The sequence below is a fragment of the Centroberyx affinis genome, unplaced genomic scaffold, assembly GCF_046629955.1.
Source record: "Centroberyx affinis isolate AG114_WGS23_722 - 3 ecotype Tasmania unplaced genomic scaffold, CSIRO-AGI_Caff_v1 ptg005297l_1, whole genome shotgun sequence".
In the NCBI taxonomy this organism is placed as follows: domain Eukaryota; kingdom Metazoa; phylum Chordata; class Actinopteri; order Beryciformes; family Berycidae; genus Centroberyx; species Centroberyx affinis.
The window spans coordinates 21,767-46,276 of NW_027282639.1; the positions used below are offsets into that span (position 1 = coordinate 21,767).

Genomic DNA, 24,510 nt, shown 5'->3' on the forward strand with positions numbered 1-24,510 from the left:
ACACACACACTAATAATCAGTAATCTATTGAGAAACAATAATTTTAACAGTGAACTAACTACATAGAGCACAAACGGCTGAGTAAGAGCTATGGTATACATCGGCCACTTGAGGGCTTCTGATTGAAAAACCTCCACGTTCTCTGGCATCGTTTAGTACTCCTCCACTAGCTGCTTTCGCTAGCATCTATGCTATTAAACCCAAATCTGTGGTGAAGCCTGACACCTAATGGTGAAAAGTAGGGTACTGCACTGGCATTCTGCTATTGGCTGGTCTTTGTGCCAGGCGATGTCACCACTTGTTGTACTCTATCGAAAGGTGACATCGCCTGGCACAAAGACCAGCCAATAGCAGTTGGCCAGTCCAGTAGCCTACTTTTCACCATTAGGTGTCAGGCTTCACCACAGATTTGGGTGGGGTTTAGTTACTCTTTAATAAAGCCACACAAAATCTGGCATGTGAAAACATCGAGAAAGTAAAAGATAATATTATTCAGTGTTGCGTATGCCAACAACCTCAAAATGTATCCATACTTCTACAAGCGAGGAAGATGGACCTAGCTAAACTAGCATCACATTTGCTCCAGCTTCTAGTAAGACATTTGTTCCAGCCAAACTGAGAGAATCTCTGTCATCATTGCCAACACGATTGCTGAAGACATGCGACCCATGTAAGCGATGGAAAGGATTCTTTTGGTCCATAAGCTGCTTTAGCCTTTGCAAGTTTTGGCACATACCAGATATCCAAATATTCGTTAAGATCACGCGCCGAATACTCAACCATGAGAAAATGTGCGCATCCCTAGTAATCAGAGCCAGAGTCTTTGTGTTAACAGTATATCAAATCTCCAGCCAGTGAATCCCACATGTAGCAGACAGAGTGCCATATAGCAGTTTACTCTAAACCGTCTCTTCATTGTTTCTCTCTGCGGGTCCCTGGAGGATTTACACAGTATTTGTTTCCACTATGTCTCTCTGGCCTACCTCCTCCGAGGCTCCGCAATGAACGGAGTGGGGGGTGGGGGGGTGGGGTTGGAGCGAGGGGCAAAAAGGGGAAATGCTTTGTCATGTAACACACACATTTACTAGAAGCTTTTCTATCAACGCGGCGGGGAAGAGGGTTACATGAGCGAGGCTCTCCGACGGCGGCGAGCAGTGGCTGCTGGCGAAGGCAGACACAGACATAAATCTTCATCAGGCTACCCCCCCCCCCCCCCCCCACACACACACACACACATACACTTCCCCTGTTGCCTCTCTCTCTACCACTCTTCCTCTCCCACTCCCCCCTCTCCCTTTTCCTGTATCACCCTTGGCAAGGCCCGCGGTGCCATGTTGGCCGAGGATACGCGGGCGAAATGTGGTGTTAGTTTTATTTCTTGAGCCATAGGTCTGTGTGCTTTCAGCAGCCTATTTAGTTTTGCTTGTGCATATTCGCTGCAGTTACACGCCTCATCAATCCCAGCATGTAAGGTTTTAGGAGTAACAGGAGGCATTGGCCGGATCTTTAGAAATGACGATGAAGTCACAGTGCGCTAGCGTTGCGCCTGCAAAGACAACACTGGCTCAAATTCGGAAATAAGCTCCAACAGCGGGGTACTTAATTATAAAAGAACATTATATTGTAATAAAATCTCAAACGCACGCTGACACACACGAGCATTGATTATATTGGATTGTGAAAGGTTATGAGACGGGTCCGTATTGGGAGAGTTGATTTGACGACTTGATCGATGAGGAAATCCCCTTCCTGCAGACGGCAGCCAGTGCCAGACACCATTATGGACTAATGAGGTTAAGCAGGGGATAGCTATTGCCAAGTCACTGAGGGAAATCTGGACATTATTCAAATGACGGGCTCATAATGGGCGGACTTCAATCCATTACAAGGCACAGATGACCTCAGCCATGTTGAATATTCCTGCAGCACACCCTGGTCCACTGACCCGACTCTACGGCCTCAATGTCCGTCCGCCTTCCCGATCACTGCTGTCGCGCCGTTTCTCCTTTATGTTGGAAAGAGATCTGTTTCTCCCCTTCAGCGGGTGAAATAGCGTAACGTAGGCAAACAGTCGAGAAAATATGCACATATCAGAGTATCATAGAGCGGCCGGGACATCTTAAACTGCCTACAAATTGTCAGGAACGTGGAAGCACTTAGAGACAAGGGGCTTCAATGTGAAAAAGATGTGGGATGCCTCGCCAATGTGCTACTCCAACAGCGGGCGGGCGAGTCGCAGCCAGCGACGGGTTTTAATTTGGCGGAATTCGTCCAATGAGGGGAAGCTCTGAACGGACCCGACGATAGAGAAACCAGTCCGCCTTTCCAAGCATTTTTCCTTCACCCCTCACTTCTTCCTCCCGCCCCCATCCCCTTTCCATGGTCATTTGACGTGGTCTGTGTGTATTTGTGCGGTGTTCGCCGTGCCACACTAGTACTGAGCCTTTCTTCCGCCATGACAGCAAACGCCAAACAACGTTAGCGTCTGTGGACCGGCGCTCGCGGGAGCCCGTGCCGTACGCGCCGGCCCGCAGGACTGCGACGGCTCGACCGTAGCGAGGGGAAAAAGCCTTTCTTGGTGAAGTTGGGCGGGCCCTCTCAGAAATTTCATGCCTATATGCTATAGATTGGTAGAGCAGAAGTTGGGTGTTTGACTGTTACAACCAGTTATAAGAAAAGCACGGTTTCCTATACGTTTGGGCAGCCTGCCCAGGCTAAAAGCCGCCCAAGATTCTTGTTTTTTTTTTTTTTTTGGGCGGGGGGATCTCGCTGTGATGCACTAGGCATTTGAACATTGCATTTCTCATCAATTCAGTTTATAAAAAAGAAATATTTAATGCTGTCAAGAATGTTAATGAACTACAACAACCATAATATATTGCTCCTTTGAGTGATGCATGGTAGGGCTGGTTGAAATCAATATCATGATAATCATAAGGATTTTTCTTGATATCAATATATATCATGATATGGTTTGTGTATGCAAAATCACGAGTTTTTAATTAAAATTTGATTGTCATCATCAATTTAGAAGGCAGAAATGTGTGTCACAATATTAAAATATCTTCATATCATCATGATATGATTCCACTGAAAGAAGATAAACGATAATATTGAATTATCGCCCAGCCCTAATGCATGGTATTGGTCAGACAGTCTGTACTGTGCTGTGTCTGTACTGAAATGAACTTAAAAGAGATACATTTAGAAATGTAACCTAATGAAGGACTTGATGGTGTATGCTGAGGAGATATTGTAATTAGCTCTATGTTTTATTTGCTTCACAAAGCTAGAAATAATCAGAGGGGAGTATAAGAGTCAGCAAATTTTGCAGTAGTAAGTTAGCCACTACTAGCCTCTTTATAGTTAATAGAGTTGGAGACTTAAGAGCCTGAACAAAGATAGTGAGTTTGCTAAATGAAAGTCCCCCTTGCACCCGGAAGTAACCCGCCAAACTGCGCAGGCTATACAGAACCTTTAGTTCCCACCTAAAATAATCAGGCTCCAACAGAATTCCATGGAAAACTGCCTATAAACTCTGTAGGCGCGCTGTCAGAGTGTCTGCTACACTTTGATCCTGCTAGGCCTGTGGCTCCAGCGTGAGTGTGTGTGTGTGTTTAGAGTGTGAGTGTGTGTTTAGAGTGTGAGTGTGTGTTTAGAGTGTGAGGCCGAGGCAGCGGCGTGATTCAGAGCGGCAGCAGACACCACAGACACGAACGCGGCTCCATCGCCCACTGACAAAGCCAACAGCATCACCCAACACTCTGCTCTCTCTCTCACACACACACACACACGAGTTAGTTAAGATCAGACACCCTGCTTTGACACTTGACACATAATTCATTCTCCCGAACACAGACAAAGACAGAAACACACACCCGGAGATGCGAGATGAAGTAACTGCTGCACAAACATCCAACAACCGCACGAGCCGAACTCGCTGGCGGGGTGTGTGTGTGTGTGTCAGTGCACGTACGCATAAGCGCACACGCACACGCACACACACATGTACACACGCATACATATACATACATACAGACATATACAGACACAGCCTGGCTGTTGCGGAAGGTTTCCCAAGCCAGCGGCTGGACAGCAGCGGCGCCATGGGAGCCCTCAGATCTCTCAGCCCAGGCAAAGAAATAAAACATTGTCCCAGCCCCGCGTGTGTGTGTGTGTGTGTGTGTGTGTGTGTGTGTGTGTGACACCACTTGCATGTCAGCGCAAGTGCATTCCTCCCTTAAGTCCCAGTGAACAGTAACTGGGGAAGATAAAAGAGGTGCCACATTAAAAAGTTTTGAAACAAACCCCGATTCATTTTTCCGTCACAGCAGACGGGCCTGATGGTAAATGTCTCCGTCAACGTTTCCTCGCGCTACGCAACCCCCGCCATTACCAATCCGAGTACAGCAATTAAGATGAATACAAAAACTTCACCCGACGATAACTCACTTTCAGGCGGCTGCGTCATCGATTTCGGCATTATCAGAGTCCGATCAATCCAATTCAAAGCTTTATCCCGAAGAATGGGCCTCTGGAATTGATTCAAGGGGACAATGATAACCTGCTATTATAGAATCAAAATGGCACAGGGTTCAATTGTTTTGCTTTTGCAGTATTTTAACAAATGACCCAGTTCTAATGGAGGCAATGCGGGGTCAGCTGTAATAAGATTTCCTGATGCTGGGGACGTAGAGGCGTAGGTTGAAAGCAAGGCTAAATCACAATTATCATTATGGATCATGGCGGGATGTCAGTCCTTGCACATGTTAAGGTGACGCTGAGCGCCATTCCCCAGCTCAGTAACAGGCTTATTATGATGGCCCTATTAGATCAATGTGTCAATTACTATTACTCAAACTGGCCCTTGGGTCTGAAAAGATACAAAAGGAGGGAGAGACAGAGAGGAGGCTGGGCTCATTTACTTCCTCTGGTAGGACAAGAAACTACTCCAGAAATTAAGGGGGAAATGGAGTGGCCCTTGCCAGCTACAGAACACACAAAACCAGAGACAATAATAATAAAACACTGCAATTCAGAGAACGATAAGCTATGCTTCCATTAAATATAGGCAATGTTTAAAACATGTTTCATCAAAACAAAAATGATGAGACTCACTGCTGAGAGCGTGGCTACAACCTCTAATGGAAAGGCTAGATCTGTGAAGACTGTTAGACTTGGCTCGGTTCAACTTCACGACAGTTCAAACATGGATTTTCCTAATCCTAAATTACTCTGCTAATTACAAGGTCGCATGCTGCAAAGCAACCGCAGTGCACACCTGCTGAATCCATCTCCCTTTGGACTAGCCCTGCAGTAAAACTCGGCTATATGGGTCATTTCACCATCCGGCTCTGCCACTGTGCTGGATTGTACCAGATTTGGAAAAGCTCCCGACAACACGATGTTTTATGTGACTTTTACAACCGAGGGAGAGTCTTAATTTTAGAAACGCGACCGTTTACAATGCTCATTAAGGCCCATTATGGAAGGCGCATGCCTTATTATCATGCCATTATCATCATTCTTGTCTGTGTACTTCCTTCTTGATGAAACATGTAGAAATCTGTTATTTTAGTTTTCACAATGATGCTGGGCTTATTCCACGGGCACTTTCCCTCTGGTTAACAGAATGCGAACATGTTCAATCCACACACATTTTTATGAACAAGAACTGCACCAGTGGATCTAAACCGCACAATATCATGTGGCTGGGAAAAGCATAGATGGAAGCCTGAGTGGGAATTAAAAAGCAGGCAAATAAATTCATTTACAAGGAAGGGACGTCATCACATTTCCGACTGGTGCAAAGTTTTACAAGCTCCCCGGATACGAATGACAATTACATGCTGTGGAAACGCAAAACAAATACAAGCTTGGCCCAGGAATCCAAAGCTGGCTTTGGCGAACGAGGGGATATTGATGCTCAAACTGGAGAATGCAGAACCGCTGAATGGCTCAGAATCAAGTAGCCAACAGCTAATACTTTGTGCCGACATTCATTATATTTCAATTTGACTATTTTCATGGCAAAACAAAATTTCAAAGTATTATTGGCAGGGTGGGAAAGCCTCTGAAACAGCATTTACACCATGGGACAGTAAAACTACCACACCTATCATATGGTAGGGGAACCTCTGTGATACATTGGGCCTTTAAATGAAGATTTACAAAAAAAATAAATAACTGAACAATTAAAACAATAAATAAAATGTGCAAAGAAAATAACATTTCTTTACAGGTTTCTATGTTGCTGTGGACAGAGAGGAACCTCCATCATATCAGAGGTGGACCACATGGCTGGCTGATATTTAATAAAAGGCCAATATTGGCAAATCAATATATCGGTCTAAATCTAATTTCCACATATGAAATAAAATAAATGCAGAGCGGTTTATTTCTTGAAATGAAGAATTTCTTTTTCTCTGCAAGATTTATTCTACTTATATAGTATATACTATACTATATACATATACATATATATATTAAAGTATATATTAAATTTTGTGTGGGGTTGACATAAAATGTTGGTTCATATAAATAACATGAAATCATTGTGTGTATTAAAATTGTCTTGAAATTGCTGTGAAAATATAGGCAAATGTATTCAACCTTTGGACCAAGAAAAATTTCCCAGGAAATTGTTTTATGACATCATTTCAACTCACTTACACATGCCTACAAATAAAAAAACAACAACATTTTAATATTTTATTATGCATCAAGAAAGGTGGGTGGTCAACAGAAACTGTTCCAACATTCACTCCCTGTTCCCTCCCCCATTGTTTTTCACACTCCCGCCCCTCTCCCGTCTCGACTCATCTTCCCAAAACCCGGCCCTCCGTGCACAACAAACGCTGGCCACATCAGAGGCTGCTGGGGGCCTGAAGGGGGCCGCAGTGATTCCGGCATGCCGCGGGCATTAGCGGGAAAGTAATTAGGGTAAAAAGTTCAATCACAGCTCCATGTCTGCAGCGCTGCCAGAAATACATTTCCTTCCCTATTCAGTACCATACATTTCATGGCCGGCATATTGGAAACACATTGCCCGCTGTGTGCGTGTGTACTGACTCTTACCCATTCTTTGGTGTTTATAGCATTAAGGCATCCCCCCCCTGACTAAAAGTGGTACAGCACAGTAGCAAACAAAGCCATTCTGACCCAACTGGCTACACGCAAGGTAAATCAAGACACAAAGAAATAAAAGAAATCACAATTTTCCCCATTAGGAACGACCCAATAATACGGGGTGCGACACTGGAAAACTTCCAACTGTGTGATTTATGCATATGCGCTCCATAAATCCAACTTTCTCCTTGTTTCTTTGACAGCAGTGAAGTGGATATTAATATTCATTACCTAAACCATAGCTCGCATTAGATCCAATTTTAGCCATTTTAGCCTCGTGTGCCAATTTTCTGTCGGAGTTAAGTGGAAGCACTTGACACAAGAAACATCTGGTCAAGGAAGAGTTCTCTCTTCTGCTTTGACATCCCGAAGCTGTATTCACATCTAGAAACATGAGGTGCTGACTTGGCTTGAAAATTGCATGTGGATAAGGATATTTGTTAGAAGATGAAGCCAGGATACAGTGATATATACACATTTATCTGTTGGGTTTTACATATCGGGGTATGCACGATTCTGTCGGATACAGTGTGCTTGATCTCAGTTGCCAATTTGAATGTCACAAAATTGTAATAGCCCAGACAATAATTAACAATGCAGTTACAAATACTAATGTTAAAGGTGCAATAAGTAAGATATGCACTGCCCCATATAAAAGAACCATAATACATCTGCAGGGTTGATAGGGTTGTTGATCAATACCAATGACTTCATCAGGTGCTGAGATTCCTGGCTTTTAAAACTCACTTTCTGACCCAACACCCCACCCATTGGTGGTTCAAGACTCTCCCAATAACCCACCCACCCACCCACCGGCATTTTCAACTGCTCAACAACGGAGGACGATGCTAAGAGCAAGTGACCGGCATTACAAGATATTTCACCCATGAAGAAGCCACCAAAAAAACAAGAAAAAGCTGTATTATTATCACAGTATTGTGCATGGTGATATTTGACCTCTTCACTAATCTAGCTGACTCCTCTCAATTGTGAAAATGTGACTATTATTTTGACAATTGTAGGCCAGAGTAAGCAGCCAGAGACCTGTTCCTCGGTCGGCGATAGAGGACGATAAAAGATAGATTAGGTAATGCCCCTTTAAAAGGTATTCATGGAAAACAGCTTTAAAACTCTTCAAAAGACAAACTTGAAAGGCCAGGGTCTTCCTGTCCTGGGAGACGGTGAGTTATACGGCCCTGCAGTCGGCACGACAAGGGCCCGAGACAAGATCTAAGCGGCAACCTGGACCTGCAGACTCTCTTAGGGACTCGGGAGGAAGGGGAATCCACAAAAGGATGACTGCATGCTAAATACCAATCGTATGCCCACGGTCCATTTCTTACATATATGCGCCGTAATAGCTTCCTGGCTGGGAGAATGGATTGGTAACAAGGGGGAACTCAAAGTCAGGTAAGATATGCTGGTGTTTTTCTAGAGTGCTACTTAACCTATTTCCAGTAAAGTGGTGCTCAGTTAACATTCACCAACCCATCTGAGGAAAATCACTATAGTGCTGCTAAATATGTAGTATAATTTACGGGGAACAGGAAAGTTCAAAAAAATCAAGTAAAATGAAATATTAATTGCTTTGACCATTCAGGCCTGCTGTAGGGAACGGCTTGTGGTAGAGGTCTGAAAAGTCATTACAAATCATTCAGCCTGTCGGAGTGTGTTTATATGCACCACTTCCAGTACTACCGAGTTTAATCTGACTTCCTATTTGAAGGGGGAAAACTGGCGAGGCAGAACACATTTTCGACAGACATAAAACAGACATGCAAGTCAAAATAAACGCTTCAGAGTGAAGCCTGAGCCCTGAAGCCCTGCCTATGCAGTGAACGAGTGTGTGTGTGTGTGTGTGGTTGTGTGCTGAAAAAAAAGGGAAGTTGAAGACCAGATTACAGCCATTCCCATTTCCATAGAAGGGGCATGACAAAAGCATCCGGGAATGATTTCATCAAAACCGTTTTTTTTTTGTTTTTTTTTTTCAAAAGAGAACATGACATTCTTGCCCACAAATTGAAGACAAACCTCTTACTTTGAGGACCAGGAGAAAAAGATCATACTCTTGCCTGTGAATGCTGTTGCGTTACAGAAACTCTCGACTTCACAAGAAACCATGATGACACATTTGAGTACAAATCAAAACACCTTTGAAATCATCGAGATAGCAAATACATCCCCTTGACTCCTTAATGCCAATTCAATCATTAGGCACAGCCAAATGTTCCTTATCTAGCCTCCATCCCGGATGCGTGGGTCTACACACAGGCTTGGATACTAAGTGGTGTGTTGTTGAGGATGGGTGGGGAGATCATAATGTGACAGAGAAGAACGCCGCGGCCTCACGCTGGTTTTAAAAGCGCCACTTCTCCAAATCCCCTTAATCTGGCGGCTCTTTTCATACAAACGCTCGACAATTTTCCATTTAATACACTTTAGAAGAAGGATACCTCCGGTCCGCATCGAAAAACCTGTCATGAAAATGCAATGGAACGCAAGGGCTTAGTGCCCGCAATAGGCTTTTCGCCATTAAGTCTCTTCGAAAGTGTCGTGCGGATTGAGTGGATTTTGTTGCTCGCAACACTAATTAATAACCAGGCATTAGGTGACAACAGGACTAACAGCAGCTTTGGGATAAAGACATTCAGGGACATGACATTATGGATGCTGTAACTTTAGAAACAGTGTCCAGTGTTGCCTACTATTGTGCATGGGGTTTCCAGTGCAGATAGAAAAGCAAGGAATTTCAATACATATTTTTAGTGTTTATACTTAATCTAGGATATCTTTTTAATTACAAGTACTGAAAATTACAAATCTGTGAATGAGTGTGCCAACAGTTCAACCTGTAAAAAAAATAGGTATCACCACTAGATAAATGAAATGATACATGAAAAATAACGACACCGTATTTAAAAGGAAAAGTAGTGGCATAATTGTTTACATATTCTTTCAAAGTGCCAATATGTGGAAAGCTAAAATTAAATAAATCAGAAGCAGGATTTTTAACATACAGAAGAATATTAAATGCTGGTATTATATTCTGCAAAGTTTATATTGGAAATCAGCACTTTGATTCTTTGAAAATAAATATCATTAATTATATGAATACCATATGATAACAAAAAAGGAGGGAGAAGAGTAGACCCCAGGGAGAATAGCAATTAGCCAATGGGGACACCTTCAAAAATAAAAAAATATGTGTTGGAGGGTGTCACGTGAATCGCAGGGAGCAGATAAAAGCCCAGTGCTTGCGGAGCCCATAGAAATGGGAGTCTCCATGGTCGCAATGGTGACCATGACATCAGCCCAGAATCTCCATGTGTGTCAGCCAGAACCCCGAAATAACAAATCCAGTAGTAATCTCCACGGTGACAGAGGACTATATTGGTTAAAAAGAAAAAAAGGACCACATCCTCTCAGCATCTGGAGATGTTGTGAGGGGGGTAGCTGGGGGTTGGAAATGTCAGGGACTCCACTGACAGTTCCCAAACTCCGGAGAACAAAAGCACGCTTCTTCAGCGCTGAACTTTTACCCAAGGAGTGTGTGCGCCGAGATAAAAAAAACAAAAAACACCCACAAACAGTTAAATCGCCTCCGTCCTGCCCATATGATTTACATTCATTGAGAAAGGGCAGTCTTAAATCTCCCCGAATTTTAATACCTGCGGACGTAATTAAAATGAAAGAAAATAATAACAACAGCGGGTAGGGGTAGGAAACACAAATCCTTTCCAGATATGCGAGTAGACATACCAGGGTCTGCAATGGCACCAGCATTCTTTACTAATTCCCAAAGCCCACTGGCACTGGTGCAGAGAGTGAAAGGGACGCATATGTAGCTTTGCTGTCAGGAAAATCACTGGATCCATACATTGTTTGGACTTAACGCATAATCCTTTCCATTGATAAAATTATGTTGAGTGTGCCTGGCTGGAAGTCCACAAGTACAGGGCTTCGGCACACATGCTTTTTCCCTTCTCTGGTTTTCCTTTAATTTGCAAATCTTGTAATCTAAGCCTAGAGCTGACTGAACCAACTTCTAAACCAGCACCGCTGTAGCGGCCAAGACTCCAATCTGTTTTCCATTTAAGTGTCAAGACGGCATCCTTTTTGGTGGTTCACAAAAGCTGTTATTTCAAAATGATTATATGCTAAAAATTGTGTGAGGACCTTAGTAAGTTTACGAACAGGCCCAGTGGAAAGTACTGCGCCGCACCCGGAAGCCTTTTTCCTCCTCGTCTTCGACCGTGGTGTTATTTACCAAGCACTTCTGTAAGGGGGAAGAACCGGGGCTGTGCCATTCAGCCAGAGGTCAGGGTTTCTGCTTTTCAACACGGCGCATGTTTTCGGCATTAGCGCCGAGCGACGCCTGGCTGCTCCGCCAAAACCGTCGAGAGCCCTGCCTGTCTCGGTGTCAGCGAGGACATAGGAAAAGCAGAAGCAGCGGCCGCGGCGTCGGAGAGAGAGAGAGAGAGAGAGAGACGGCGGGGGCCCGGGCGGTCCCTGGAAAACATCAGGAAGGTGGTCTCCATCAAAGCGGCCCGGGCCGAAGACAGACTTCCTTATTTCATTTCCCAGGGAGGAAATATCGAGTTAAAATTTTGTGTTGCTCTGGAAGAGGAGCGGGAGTGAATGGGGAGGGGAGAGGGAGAGGGAGAGGGGGGAGGAGGAGGGGGAAGAAGGGAGGGCACAGACTGGGTATGGGGAGAGGCGAGTGTGCAAAATGCCGTGGGTTTTGTCTCGTTTTAATTCTTCCTCTTTCCCACTCTTTTCCCCCGAGCCGGGACATGACGTTCCCGGTCCACGCTCTTTGAGCTTCCTAGGGGTCTGCACATCTGTTTAATCTCCCCTCTTAGCCCCTGTCTGTCTATGGGGCATTCAGGTACCGCTTGCCTCCTTACAATAGTGCCAGTGAGACTCCATGAATCCAAGCTACTGAGCCCACATCACCGGCCGCTGGCTCGACTCCAGTCGGGCGTATGTGAAGGGTTCATAACCGGGCGAGGGGCGGTCCCTTTCATGCTTCTTATTATTAACAGAAAATTACAGGCTATCAGATGTACTTAGGATTTGTACTTCATAATATCACAAAGAGTAAATCACTCCCCGCCTCCCTCCTGCTCTTTTCGAAGGCCAAATGTCATGAGGATGGGACGTTCCATTAGCACATAGAGGTTACTTTAGTTTCTCTCCCTCGGGTCTCCAACCAGTCAGTGTGCACTTTTCCCAACTCCGCGGAAGATAAGAGTTCACCTGGAACTACCCCGGGCGAGTCCCACTTATATGCGAATGCTCATGGTTCACTGGGTCATCCTACATCTTAAGACACCGTTAATTAATTAATAACATCCTGAGCCACTTAACTCTCTGCACTTGCGTTTGTGGAGCATTAACACCTTGCTGCTGGAAAAGACGAAGGGGTCCAGCTTCAGAGAACAAATTCATTTGAATCAGATGGACAGATTCACGATGGGCTTTGCTGGGCTGACACCTGCCAATGTTGTGAGTCAGAACTCGGTTCGGGCCATTGCCGGTCTGAGCGAGCAGAGACCAGGAGCTGAACAGACCAGCCGTAGAAACAGAACCACCAGAACTCGACATAACTTTCATGAATTCGGCCGTGTTGCAGAACGCATAAAATCTGGGCACTGAAATAATTAAAACGCCACGTTGCCAAACAACATTCATCACGCTGACAAGCGGTCACGGCTAGCACGTATGGAAACTGGATTACGTGTGTGTGTGTGTGTGTGTGTGTGTGTGTGTCCAACATACAGAATTAAAAATTGGCACCTTCAAAAAAGGTCATTTGACTTAGTGCCGACTGTGACTCAAGCAATGTCAGTTTCCTTCAATGAAATACTACGTTCGGTTTTCTACAGGCCCTAGCAAGTGAAACTCTGTAAAACATCTTTTCTGACATTTTAAAAGTCCTCATGAGAAAATATCAAAAGGTGAGTAATTATGCTGGAGTGGTTCGTCTCACATCTAAGAATTGTCAAAATCCAACGGTTCTGTTCAATGTAACAGACAGTCATAGCCCCTCCCCAGCCATTGTACTGACGCCTCCCCACAGTTTTTTTTTTTTTTTTTTTACATTTTACACAAGACAAAATACAATACGTATAAGGCTTCATCACTCCCCCTGACTGGGTGAAATGGAGATTTCTGTCATTTTCAGCTGTTGTGAATCAATTTCTCTGTCAAAAACTTTTTCCTACAAATTCAATACAAAAAGTATTTGAACCAGTTGGGCCAGGTATTTTACCAATTATAAACAGCTCTTTGGCAGCTCACATTTTTTTTTTTTTTTCATACATGCAGTGGTTTTTACCCAAGGTTTTAGATGAAGTCGTTTCAAAATAAGAGCAATTTCAATCTGGATATGCATAATACAGAGACTACCTTCCTTAAAATAACAAACAACCTTTCATTTAGCGGCAGATCTGGGTGAAAGCGTCATGTTAATCCTTTTAGATCTTAGTGCAGCACTTGACACTGCAGACCATGCAATTTTAATTGACTGGGGCTTTTTGGCTTTCGATCGCCCTGCCTTAGGAGATTAGGCTAGCAGAAATCAGTATCATCTTTCAAATCACTTCTTAAATCCTATTTTCATACACTTGCTTTTATGTGATGTCTTTTATCACATTTTTTTTATTTTTTTATTATATATTCATAGATTTTATATTGTGGTGCCGTCTCGTTTTTGCTTGTTTTAATAGGTTCGCTCTTATTTGATTGTAACCTCTTGCAAGTGTCATAAAAATAAAGTCGATTGTTATTATCATTGTTAGCATTTTCTCTGTGATGCTACAAACATGCAGACACAATTGACCGTTGTTGAGCAGCAGTCGCCAACCATGTGCATGCAGGTTTTCATTCCAACCAACAACACCAGCTGATGTCACTGATGAGTTCCTCCTCTACTGCTAATCAGTGAAAGCAGCTGCTGTAGTGTGCTGGCTGGAATGGAAACCTGCACATACGTGGCTCACAACGGCACGTGGCTGCAGACCGCCGCTGTGGAGGATTATGGCTAAAAAAAAAAAAAAAAAAAAAATCCTGTTGACATAGGAAGTGATGTCAGCTGCGCGACGACGCCTGGACTCACCCGGAGGAGCCCGTGCTCTTGCAAACCCCCAGCAGGGGCCTCTTGTCAGCAAAGCTGTCCGTCTTCAGAGGGCCTGCGGAGGAAGAGGAGTAGGAGGAAGAGGCCGATGAGAACCAGAGCACAACAAAGAGGGACATTCTTGAAGCGAGCATGTGAGGCCTCTAGTGTCGCCCACCCACTTCACGTTTAACAGGCCGCCAATTACCACAACAGGAAGTGTGTTGATTACATTACAACTGTTGCCCTGTAATTAAATTATGGTCACAGAACATTTCTTGACGGGTGGAGAGGAGAGAGATTTTGTGTTTTTTCCCCCCCCAAGACCAGGCCTTTATTTTTCCTAACAACTTAGCGGGCATCCATCCGCGCCGGCCACAACATAGCGCCAGGTCCGCATAAAGACTTTGGGAGATCAAATGAAATTAAGACAACAGCGTGTCAGAGATTTAAGAGGGAACGAGAGGGAAAAGAAAAACAGTCTCTCCCCAGAAAACATTGGGAAAATAAGAGGGAGATATAAAGGCAATAGTGGGGGATAAATTCAATGAAAGAATCAAACTAAACGGGGAGAAATGAAAGGGAGGACATTTGTTTTTGTGTTTGTCGTCGGGTTTCGGGGTGGAATTACAGCACAGTAAAAAAAAAAAAAAAACAGAGAGAGGAACATGTTGCATTAAGTGGACTGAGCCCATATTTTCCTTAATTGCCTCGCTCTTGAAGACGGGCAGAGGAGCAGGGGATCGGAGGGATGGGGGCTTAGATTGAAGAAGATGTTACCCTTTAGAGGACTGTAATTTGAGGCTTGACAGTAATCAGCCCGAGTTCCTGTGGTGTGGCGTGAGAGCAAATGTGCCGTCCCCACCAGCCCTTAACACTCCCGACAGGGCCCTTTCTTCTGTCTTCATGTTTCTGTCATCAGACATCATAACCAGTCACGATATTGAGCCGTAATATAAATACGATGGTTCCAGAAGAGACTTGGGGCTTTCATTAAAATGGCACATTTAGTAAAATAAACTTTCTGGGAAGGGACTTAAATTTGATTACTAGTGGACTGTAATTGAAGCAAAACCAAGCACTGTTGACTTCCATATGGACTTCTGTGTGTTTGAATGTTAGAATGCGGATGTATGGGCGCAGTGGATTTAAAGCACGGCCTGAAACAGAGGCAGAATGCGCGCTGTTATACTTTATAGAATTTCCAGAGCGCTTTCTTTTCCAGTGCGGGGCCATCGACCCAAAGTGAAGGTCTATTGTGATGAAAATATATACAAACTGACATCCATTGAAAGCGCTCAAGAGAGCAGAAAGACCTAATGCATATTAGGATTTTCCTCAATGTCCGTTTCTGGTCAGACGAGGCAACAGAGCGATGCCCCGTTTTCCGAGACACCGGAAGAGCATAGGTTATAAACTCCAGGGAGGATGCGGATAAACGGATTACTCCCCGTTGGAAAACCACCACTTCCTCCTCTATTCTGGGAAGGGGAGACCTTGCCTTATTATAATCAACACCTATTTTCGGGTCTTTCCAAATCCGCCCACCCACGGGCTCCCATCCGAGACAATTGGCCTTTTAATGGCTCACCACAGTGCAACACTGTTTGCGCCCTGGCAGATCGCAATCAGTGTCCTCCCCTCCAGTAGTACAATTCATTTTTATTTTCTGCCGAGAGAATTGCTCCCCTCATGTGTCGGGGGGTATCTGCTGCTTCTTATTACTGTGGCCCGCTTTCATCCGTTTCCAGGGCCTCTTCAAATGCTGTCATTGTGTGTTGTTGAAATCTGCCAAAGGACCGGAACATGGACGGAGAACAAAAAGCCGATTTTCTCACCAAAAAATGCCACAAGCCAGCGGGGCTATTTGGCGCCCTTCACAGCACTGATTGATACCTGCAGTGACACCAAATTCAAACTTCATGTCTGGAAAGGAACTAATTGATGGAACGAGAAATCCCACTGTACCGTGGCTTGGAGGATGTGAGCGCTGCTGCTCATATTAGATACAACTGTCTGTGTGTGTGAGAGAGAGACACACATTTGGTATTGTACATCAACAACTTGACTATTTCACTACAGGAGACAGAAATGAAATGAATCACTATGCTGATATGTGAATTCTGCAATGATTAAATGTGGAAATTGCGGTCATCAATTGCGGAAACTAAAATTGAAATATATAATTATGCATGATTAAGTGTGCATTTTTTCGTTTAAACATTGTTCTGACTTTCTTGGGGTTAGGGTTACCACAGCTGAAATCTGTTTTTTTCGGTAAATACAATAGACTGTGCTGAAGAACACTTGAACACAGTGTGGAAGGTGCGGTTCACTTCTGAAAGAGTCAAATTCTTGACATTAGAAAGAAAAAAAAAATCTGTCATCCTAAATTTGCATATAAATGTGTATGCTGTGACGCATCCATACCACACTGTAGCTGTGTATAACAAACATATTCCTAAGCAATCTCAGGCATCATGCAAAATGCAGTTTGGTTTTTTCGCAGGTTTTACAGATAAAATGCCTCACACAGACTCCACCTTCTCTGAAAAAAAAAGTCTTTCATAATAATCTAACCAAAAGAAATGTACAGATATCATAAGTCATGTTGTTGTTTCTCCTAAATCAGGAGCAAATCCTTTCTTATTCTGGTTGGCATGGCAGATGAGACGTTACTGTATTTATGTCTCGTCTTTGTGTTTTCGGCCAGCATCTCTAGCTAACATTCCTGTCAGGCTGACAGTGGCAGCCATGAAATTTCCAATTATTTCCACATTTCCAAAAACTCAGCGGTGCATAGTGTTAGATTTTTCACACCCAAGAATATCAAGTCATAACCGAATGTTGCGGAATTCACTGACAGAACTCTTGGAGAACTAAGACAAAAAGGGAGTGTGAACGGGTTCTAAATTACCATTATTCATACGTTTGAGAAAATATATTTTATTGTTTTCAGGAACTTTACAGGTTGCAGGGAGCAGCCTCAGAACTCAGAACAATACATCCCCTTTCTGTTCTCCGTCCAAGTCTTAAGAAGTGGGCGAGCGTCAGTTAAAGCTGCTTGTTGTGTGCGGCTAATTCTTCACTGCTCGCCCCCCCCCCCCTCCTCTGGAAACTGATTGAATGTGATTAGATCAAAACCATGGCTATGTTTGTCACTGGACTCTTTCTCTTCCTCGCCTAACCTTTAATAAATGCGATTACCTCTCGTAACACAATGGGGCCGAGGAGCCAGTTGTGATATGAGAGATAGAGCGAGGGAGATGGTGAGGAGCGGAGGAGGGTGGGACAGAAGAGGGCCACTGCAGACACACGTTAAAGGAAAAAATCCACCCTTGGATCCTCTTACACTGTTAGATATCATCGATTTGTGATATCCAATGCATTCCAGGAGTTATTTTGCGATGAAGTGTTGTAATTTACTTTTTTGGTGTACCCACTTTCCCTCAACCTGCCCCATTTGTGATTTCCTACATTACTCAAAATGCAACATGTCATTCTGGTCTATTGAGGCTATTGAGAAATTCTCTATGATGGATTTCTCCCTGTATGATTGTTGAACGTTGCTGCAAAATAGTGGGTCTAGAAAGAAGCATTTCCTCTTTGATTCTGAAGGACTGACACCAAAACCATTGTTTTTATCGATAGCTGAACCATTTTCTGCTCTCAAACTCCATTGTAGCTGCTGGAAATATATATATTATTTGGCCAGTTATCCATGGGAAGAAGAAAAATACACCACTAAAACAAAATGGGCCCAGAAATGTGTATATCAGTGTGTATATAGCAATGTTAAAGTGTTAAAGGGTGGATTTGGCAGTACTGGACATAAGGGACAATAATGCAGCAGGTACAGATGAAAAGCTGACATGAAAAGAAAGAGAGGCAGGGAAAGAAAGTGACAATCATGCATGTGCATGTGAAAAAAAAGTCGGAGTGAGCCGTAAGTGGAAGATGAGAGTTAGAGAGAGATAGTGAAAGAGAGTGTGAAGGAGAGTCAGAGCAGTGGGAGGCTTCCAGCAAAGCCTTGGCAGCGGGGAGCCCTTCACTTCAGAGGCTTGCCACGGCTAGCTGAGAGCAGGCCAACACTAATCTTAGATTGACTTAAACATTAGGATGAGAGGGCACGTCGGGGACGGCCCTGGCAAACGAGGCCTTGCGAGTATTAAGAAACAGGGGGCAGCAGTCTTTAATTTTAATGAAATATCACCACTCCGAAATGACCCGCAACCCAAAACTGCATGAGTTGCGCCGCACAAAACTTCATTTTGAGCGTTGTCCTTGAAAGCTGAAAGAAAGTAAAAACCCCAAGTAATTTTTTTTCCAGGACAAGAAGATTCACAATTATGTTGAATAAAAACACTCTTCAGAGGGAAACCGAGGCAAAAGTGTTTCAAAGTGCATAAATCCACATTGCCATATTTCCACCACTTTAGCAGATCTGGAAGACAAATATAGCTATAAAAACTGCAAAGGGAGCATTTGTGTGTGTAGTTCATGTGCCGAGACGAGGTGAAAACAGCTGAGCTCTAGATCCTGGACCGACAGGATAGCTGCTGTCTCACTGTCTTGGTGCAGCACAGTCGTGTGCAACACGCATCTTGATGTGACCCCGTAACATCTAAGCACCAAGTGTGGAAATTGACAAGAGAGCTGCTCACAAGCTACAATTAAGACAGGTATGGAAAGGTGGAAGCGATTGCCAGTGGCAATTTTGTTTTTGTTCTGTGATGTTGACCTTGACTTACTTGAATTTTTTCACTTCTTGTTCTTGTATTTTATTCTGTCAGGTAAGGCATTATGCCAAATGTGCCTTAGCTGTTTTGAAATGTAACACAGCAATGTCTGTCTTGAGTAATAAAACAAAGTCCACTGAAGCTGTACGTAGTCTTTTACCCTTGAAAATGTATTCAGTAGGAATTGATAAGGGAATCGATAAAGAGTCGGATCAATAAGACGAATTGAAGTTAGTTCTAAGATCCCTTTCCCATACAAAGCTACACTGATAAGAGTAACACTGATTATATATTTACTGTATAATTGATCAAAGAACTGCATCATATTCATCATATCAGAGGTGGACGACATTGTTGATGTCTGATTTTTAACAAATGGCCAATATTGGCCTGGTATATTGGCAAAGATATATTGGTCTAACCCTTGTTGAAATTCAGAATACATGTGTCTTAGTGTTGGTAGTTACATATTCAGGCAGTGTTCAGGCGTTGAGGATACTCACTGATATGGGGGGCTGGCAGGATGCGAGCTGCTCGTACCGGACCATGGCGCACCGAGAACAGCTCTTGGGCCTCCCCAGCCAACTGCAAGAAAGGAATAGAGTTAAAGCCCATTTAGACAGACCAGGACCTTCACACAAGTTCATATCAAAGGTCACATGGAGAAACACCGAAGAGATAAAAACACAAATACACTCAGTGGGAGTAGAATCTTCTCTTCTGCGCCCAAAATGACTGGGACAGAGATCATACAAGCCTATCATGAAGTTATGCTCAAACCACATATAATGCAGCTTCCAAGCCACATCAGACAGACAATGCAGTCTCAGTCTCAAAGTCATGTTTATCAAGTGCGATGGCTTGCAAATAAAGTGTGAAACAACCATGGAGGATGTCATCCTAAGGAGGTGTTTGCAGAACAACAAAGCCTTTAACGGATGATAAAAAGCTGTTGTGTTTCTGAATGAAAGCAGGTTCTCCTCTTGCTTGAGAACAAATCATCTCAAAGGAAAACAACTGCCAAAAGAGGTGTGGAAATGACATCCCAGAGAGAGAAATACAGTTTTTTTAAATATTATTTTTATGATTACTTTTCATTATACTGAAATATTATTGTCATTACTTGTCCCGGTACATTCTTTGGGATGCAATGTGTATGTGCTCTTATCTCTGGGTAAAAACAAAAAATTGTAGTTGAGTTGATGTGAACAAGCATACAATGAAAAACATGTTTATCAAGCAGTCTGCTTCAGTCAGATATTTGCTGCAGAACGCTGTTGGTAAAATAAACCCCATGTTTTTTGGGGTTACCAGTTTAAGCCAGCTCTTATTGGGGGGTGCTGCGATGATCAATATGGACATACGTCTAATTAAATCCCGGCAAATCAGCCAGAATGCACTGATAAACTTTTCTTTTCCAGCGATACACTCCAGAGGGGTTGGAGGCTTTACGTCGGCACGGCATAGACAGACAATGCAGCGGGGGGGGAGGCCAAGGACAAAGAATGATTTGTTCACACTGTAAGAAAAATAATCTATTCCAACTGCGTGGAACGGGCTTTTCATGGAGAGAGAGAGGGGGCAGGGAGGGAGGATGAGGTACAAGGGAGGGTTGGTGGTTGAAGTGCCAGCCAAACCGCAAAGTAAAAGCTACCAAGCACGGAATAAAGGTCCCAGTGGCATTGCAATGCAAACGAGCTGCCTACACTTACTGTGACAGAGCCAACGAGGCTGGGTCGGGGATGGGGGGTTAATGCCAAGCGGGCGGCAACCACTGGTAGTCTCTGTCTCAGTCCGACTGTAAGCATGAGAAGCACTTTGACTGGACAAGAGTGTTTCCAAGAGATCGTAAAATCTCCTAACATTCCCTTCTACTCTTGATCTTACGATATTTGAGAACTGATATCAGATGCCATATCAGATTCTAATGTTCAAATTTGAAGCAAGTAAACAAAAGGGTTGCTGTGTTGAAGGAAAAAGCCACCCTAGGATACTCTTACGCTGTCAGACAGCATCAATCTGTGATGTTCAATGCATTCCAGGAGATATTTTGTGATGAAGGGTTGCAAATCACTGTTTCCCTCAACCTGCCTCGTCTGCTTCTACTTCAGTTCGTGATTTCCTACATTTCCCCAAATGTCTGTCAACAATCCCCAGAGAGGGGGCATGAACTTGCTGCTGTCAGTCAAAGGTGGGCATATGGGCATATAAATATAGCTTGGTAGCCAGCTAGTTCGTGAACACTGCGGTGGGTCTATGATCCAGGCTACTCCCCTTACTCTAAGTCTTACCTGTCAGATAGAACGCACAGTGTTCCTCACAACATCATCTTTGAATGCTGTCATTACATTTTGTACTACTAAATGCCAATAAAACAGAAATGCTAGTTGCTGACCCCAAAACACAAAGGTCTCATGTCGCGGACATTGAAATTTTGGAGATTATCTAATCTTTCCGTTATGTTTGATCCAACTTTCTCATTTGACTCGCGCATCAAAGATATCACAAACATAGCATTTTTCCACCATTGCAATATCGCAAAAATCCATCCTAGATATATGTAGTAGATATGGCTGATGCTGAAACCCTTGTACATGCATTAATTTCTTCAAAACTCAATTACTGGAATGTTCTATTTTCTGGACTACCAAACTCCAGTATTAAAAACATTCAATTTTGGATTTCGTGCTTCATCAGCATTTCAACATATGCACTTCTACTTCACCTACATATTAGGGAAAATCTCGGTGGGCGTTGTAAGCAACTGCGGAAGCTCAGGGAAGCGGTGGGGCTTGATTGACAGAGAGCGATCCGCGCCATATTTACCCAGGTTAAAGTGAATCTCGATTTTCATTTTCATCTTCCATGAAACCATAAATTCGAATTAATTGATAAAATCGTTTTATCGCCCAGCCCTACTACATATCAATTAAAATCTCAGATAACATATTTTAGTGTTTCTGACCTCTTTAATATACAGTATGAACCAGCCATCGGGAACCCAGTCTAGTAGCTACGGTGGAAATATTTTGACATGATGTCACATTGTCTACGTTTGGCCAATTATCCATACAAATAAGAAACATACACCACCAAACAACAAAATGGCCCCAGAAATGCAAAGTACGCATTCAGAAGCTGTCTTTCAACACTATTAAAGTGTTTTAGGGTGGATTCTTCCTTTAAAAGGCTGAGTGGCTTAAAGAGTAACTAAACCCCAAACCCAAATCTTTGGTGAGGCCTGACATCTAATGGTGAAAAGTAGGGTACTGAACTGGCCATCTGTTATTGGCTGGTCTTTGTGCCAGGTGATGTCACCTCCTGTTGTACTCTATAGAAGGCAATCTCGGAACCCATCGTCTATCGGTCTGACGACGATTACACTCTGGGGGCGACGGCCAATATTTGGGGGTTTCCGGTGTAGCCAGCGGACATCCGGGCCAAGACTTCCTCTTCCGTGCGCCGGTCATTGTTTACAGTCCGATTAGCAACTTGAGACGCGAGAATGGAGTTGGAGTTGAGAGACTCATATGCAGACATCTGTTTATAGAGATTAGCCGAAATGTCGTCTGGACCTAAAACACCTACAAAAAGTATCGATGTTTGTGTATTGTGTGGAGAAACGTTTGACTCTCGCGTCTCAAGTTGCTAATCGGACTGTAAACAATGACCGGTGCACGGAAGAGGAAGTCTTGGCCCGGATGTCCGCTGGCTACACCGGAAACCCCCAAATATTGTCCGTCGCCCCCAGAGTCTAATCGTCGTCAGACCGATAGATGATGGGTTCCGAGATTGTATAGAAGGTGACATCACCTGGCACAAAGACCAGCCAATAGCAGATGGCCAGTTCAGTACCCTACTTTTCACCATTAGGTGTCAGGTTTCACCACAAATTAAGGTTTGGGGTTTAGTTACTCTTTAAGTATTTCTGCCCCCGAAACTTACCCTCATCATCCAGCTTCACCAATCAATCAGAAACAAGTGCATTTTGGCTCTTCTGTACAAGCTTGAAACTACACTCATGTACACTCATTGACACTAAAAACAAGTTGCCACATTACAGGGGATTTTAAAGGTTGCTGCATTTCTGGTCTTTATTACAGTGGAAATACAACTATAAAGCCCTTTAATGGATGTCTGCCTGCCTGGCCCGGTTTAGGCTTCAGAAACAAGCGATGCCAGGATATTAGGTCAGTGGCCTGTGTGGCTCTTGGCAGTGTCTGGCGTGTGTAATGGCGCATTGTTTTAAGCGCTGAATGCCCCACTTTTGTTATTCTTTTATGCGTTAAATTACAGTGAAACGTGCATTATCACATTACCAGTGCCCTAATCTGTGTGTTTTAAGTCTTTAAACCCATCTGAGGGGATGATCGCTCTTTTGCGCAATTAGTAGCCTTTTCAAAGTGGCGGATTTGGAGCCATGTTTTTATTAAAAGTGCTTGAGGCCCGGCAGTGGTAGATTAACATTGGACACACTAGCAGGTTAAAGGAGCACCGATACTAGGAATAAAAGGAGGGTGGCAGGAGGGTAGGATTCCTATACAGGCAAATGGAGCTGGTGGGGGGAATAATGGAATTTGCCGGATTGAAATGAGAAGAGGGGAGGGGGTGAGGTTAATGCGTTGGGTTATTGTGCATTACCCCGGCGCTCATCCTCGCCTTACATGGCTCTGTGTGACATCCAGGGCCATCAACAACATTCCCGCCATTACATTAGTGGCCCCCGCGTACGCAATATGCCAAATTGCTTTTCAAAGTTGTTTTCTCTCCATACACTTATTCGTTACATTCATTTCATTTGTGGGCTGGATGTTTTTGTGGCATCGTAGTTTTCTGCCGTTGTGTTTTAATCTCTCTCGCAAATGTAATGCCATAAGCTGTGAACTGATGATATCTAGGCCATATTCACAAGTGAGTATATTCGCTAACATAGGACGCACTGCTGGACATATTGGGGGGTTGGATGGAGCAGGTCAACTACTTAACAAACAGCATGAAGTGCTTTAGGGATCCTAAAATAACAGGTGCTTGCTTATGGCTTTCCATCACAGGCAGCACAAAAAGGGTAAGACTGCGCATGGGCTTGGACTCATGCAGGGCTATTGCTGCTGCTGAGCTGCAAAGCAGATAGCCATAAACTCATTTTTAAATATAGTTTACTGGTTGTAAAAAAAAAAAAAAAAAAAAGATGAAATAGTTTAATTTAAAAAGCGTCATTTACTGATCATACACATTCAATATGTTCAATTCCTCAGCCATTTTGTCCAATTATTTTTTTTGTATGTTCTAGGTATAATTAATTTCTTCAGTTTTATTTTCAAAAAGGTTTGCGGGATTGGTCAATTGTTTTAATTTCCTTTTAAATTGGCCTTTCAATTTGTTAACCACAGACATCAGTTCCCTGCTTGCATGAAAACACTAAGGGTGAGATGCAGGAATGGTTACTTATTTAATTTGATTCATTATCATCAAGTTGTAGCCCATTTCCCTTTTGTTATTTGTTCCAAACGTTATGGCCTATAGTCC

At 43.5% G+C, this 24,510-nt stretch overlaps 1 protein-coding gene across 1 annotated transcript in view; it reads right to left on the minus strand.

Annotated features, from left to right (window-relative positions):
* Window positions 1-24,510, minus strand: part of LOC139667101 (BCAS3 microtubule associated cell migration factor-like) — a gene marked incomplete at its 3' end in the record, with an annotated part of 56,336 nt that overhangs the window by 20,714 nt on the left and 11,112 nt on the right. Inside the window, exons 6-7 of the mRNA XM_071546507.1 lie at window positions 19,488-19,569; window positions 14,249-14,321 (exon numbers count right to left, since the gene is read on the minus strand). Of these exons, the coding sequence (XP_071402608.1) occupies window positions 14,249-14,321; window positions 19,488-19,569 (155 nt within the window). The remainder of the gene's footprint in view (window positions 1-14,248; window positions 14,322-19,487; window positions 19,570-24,510) is intronic.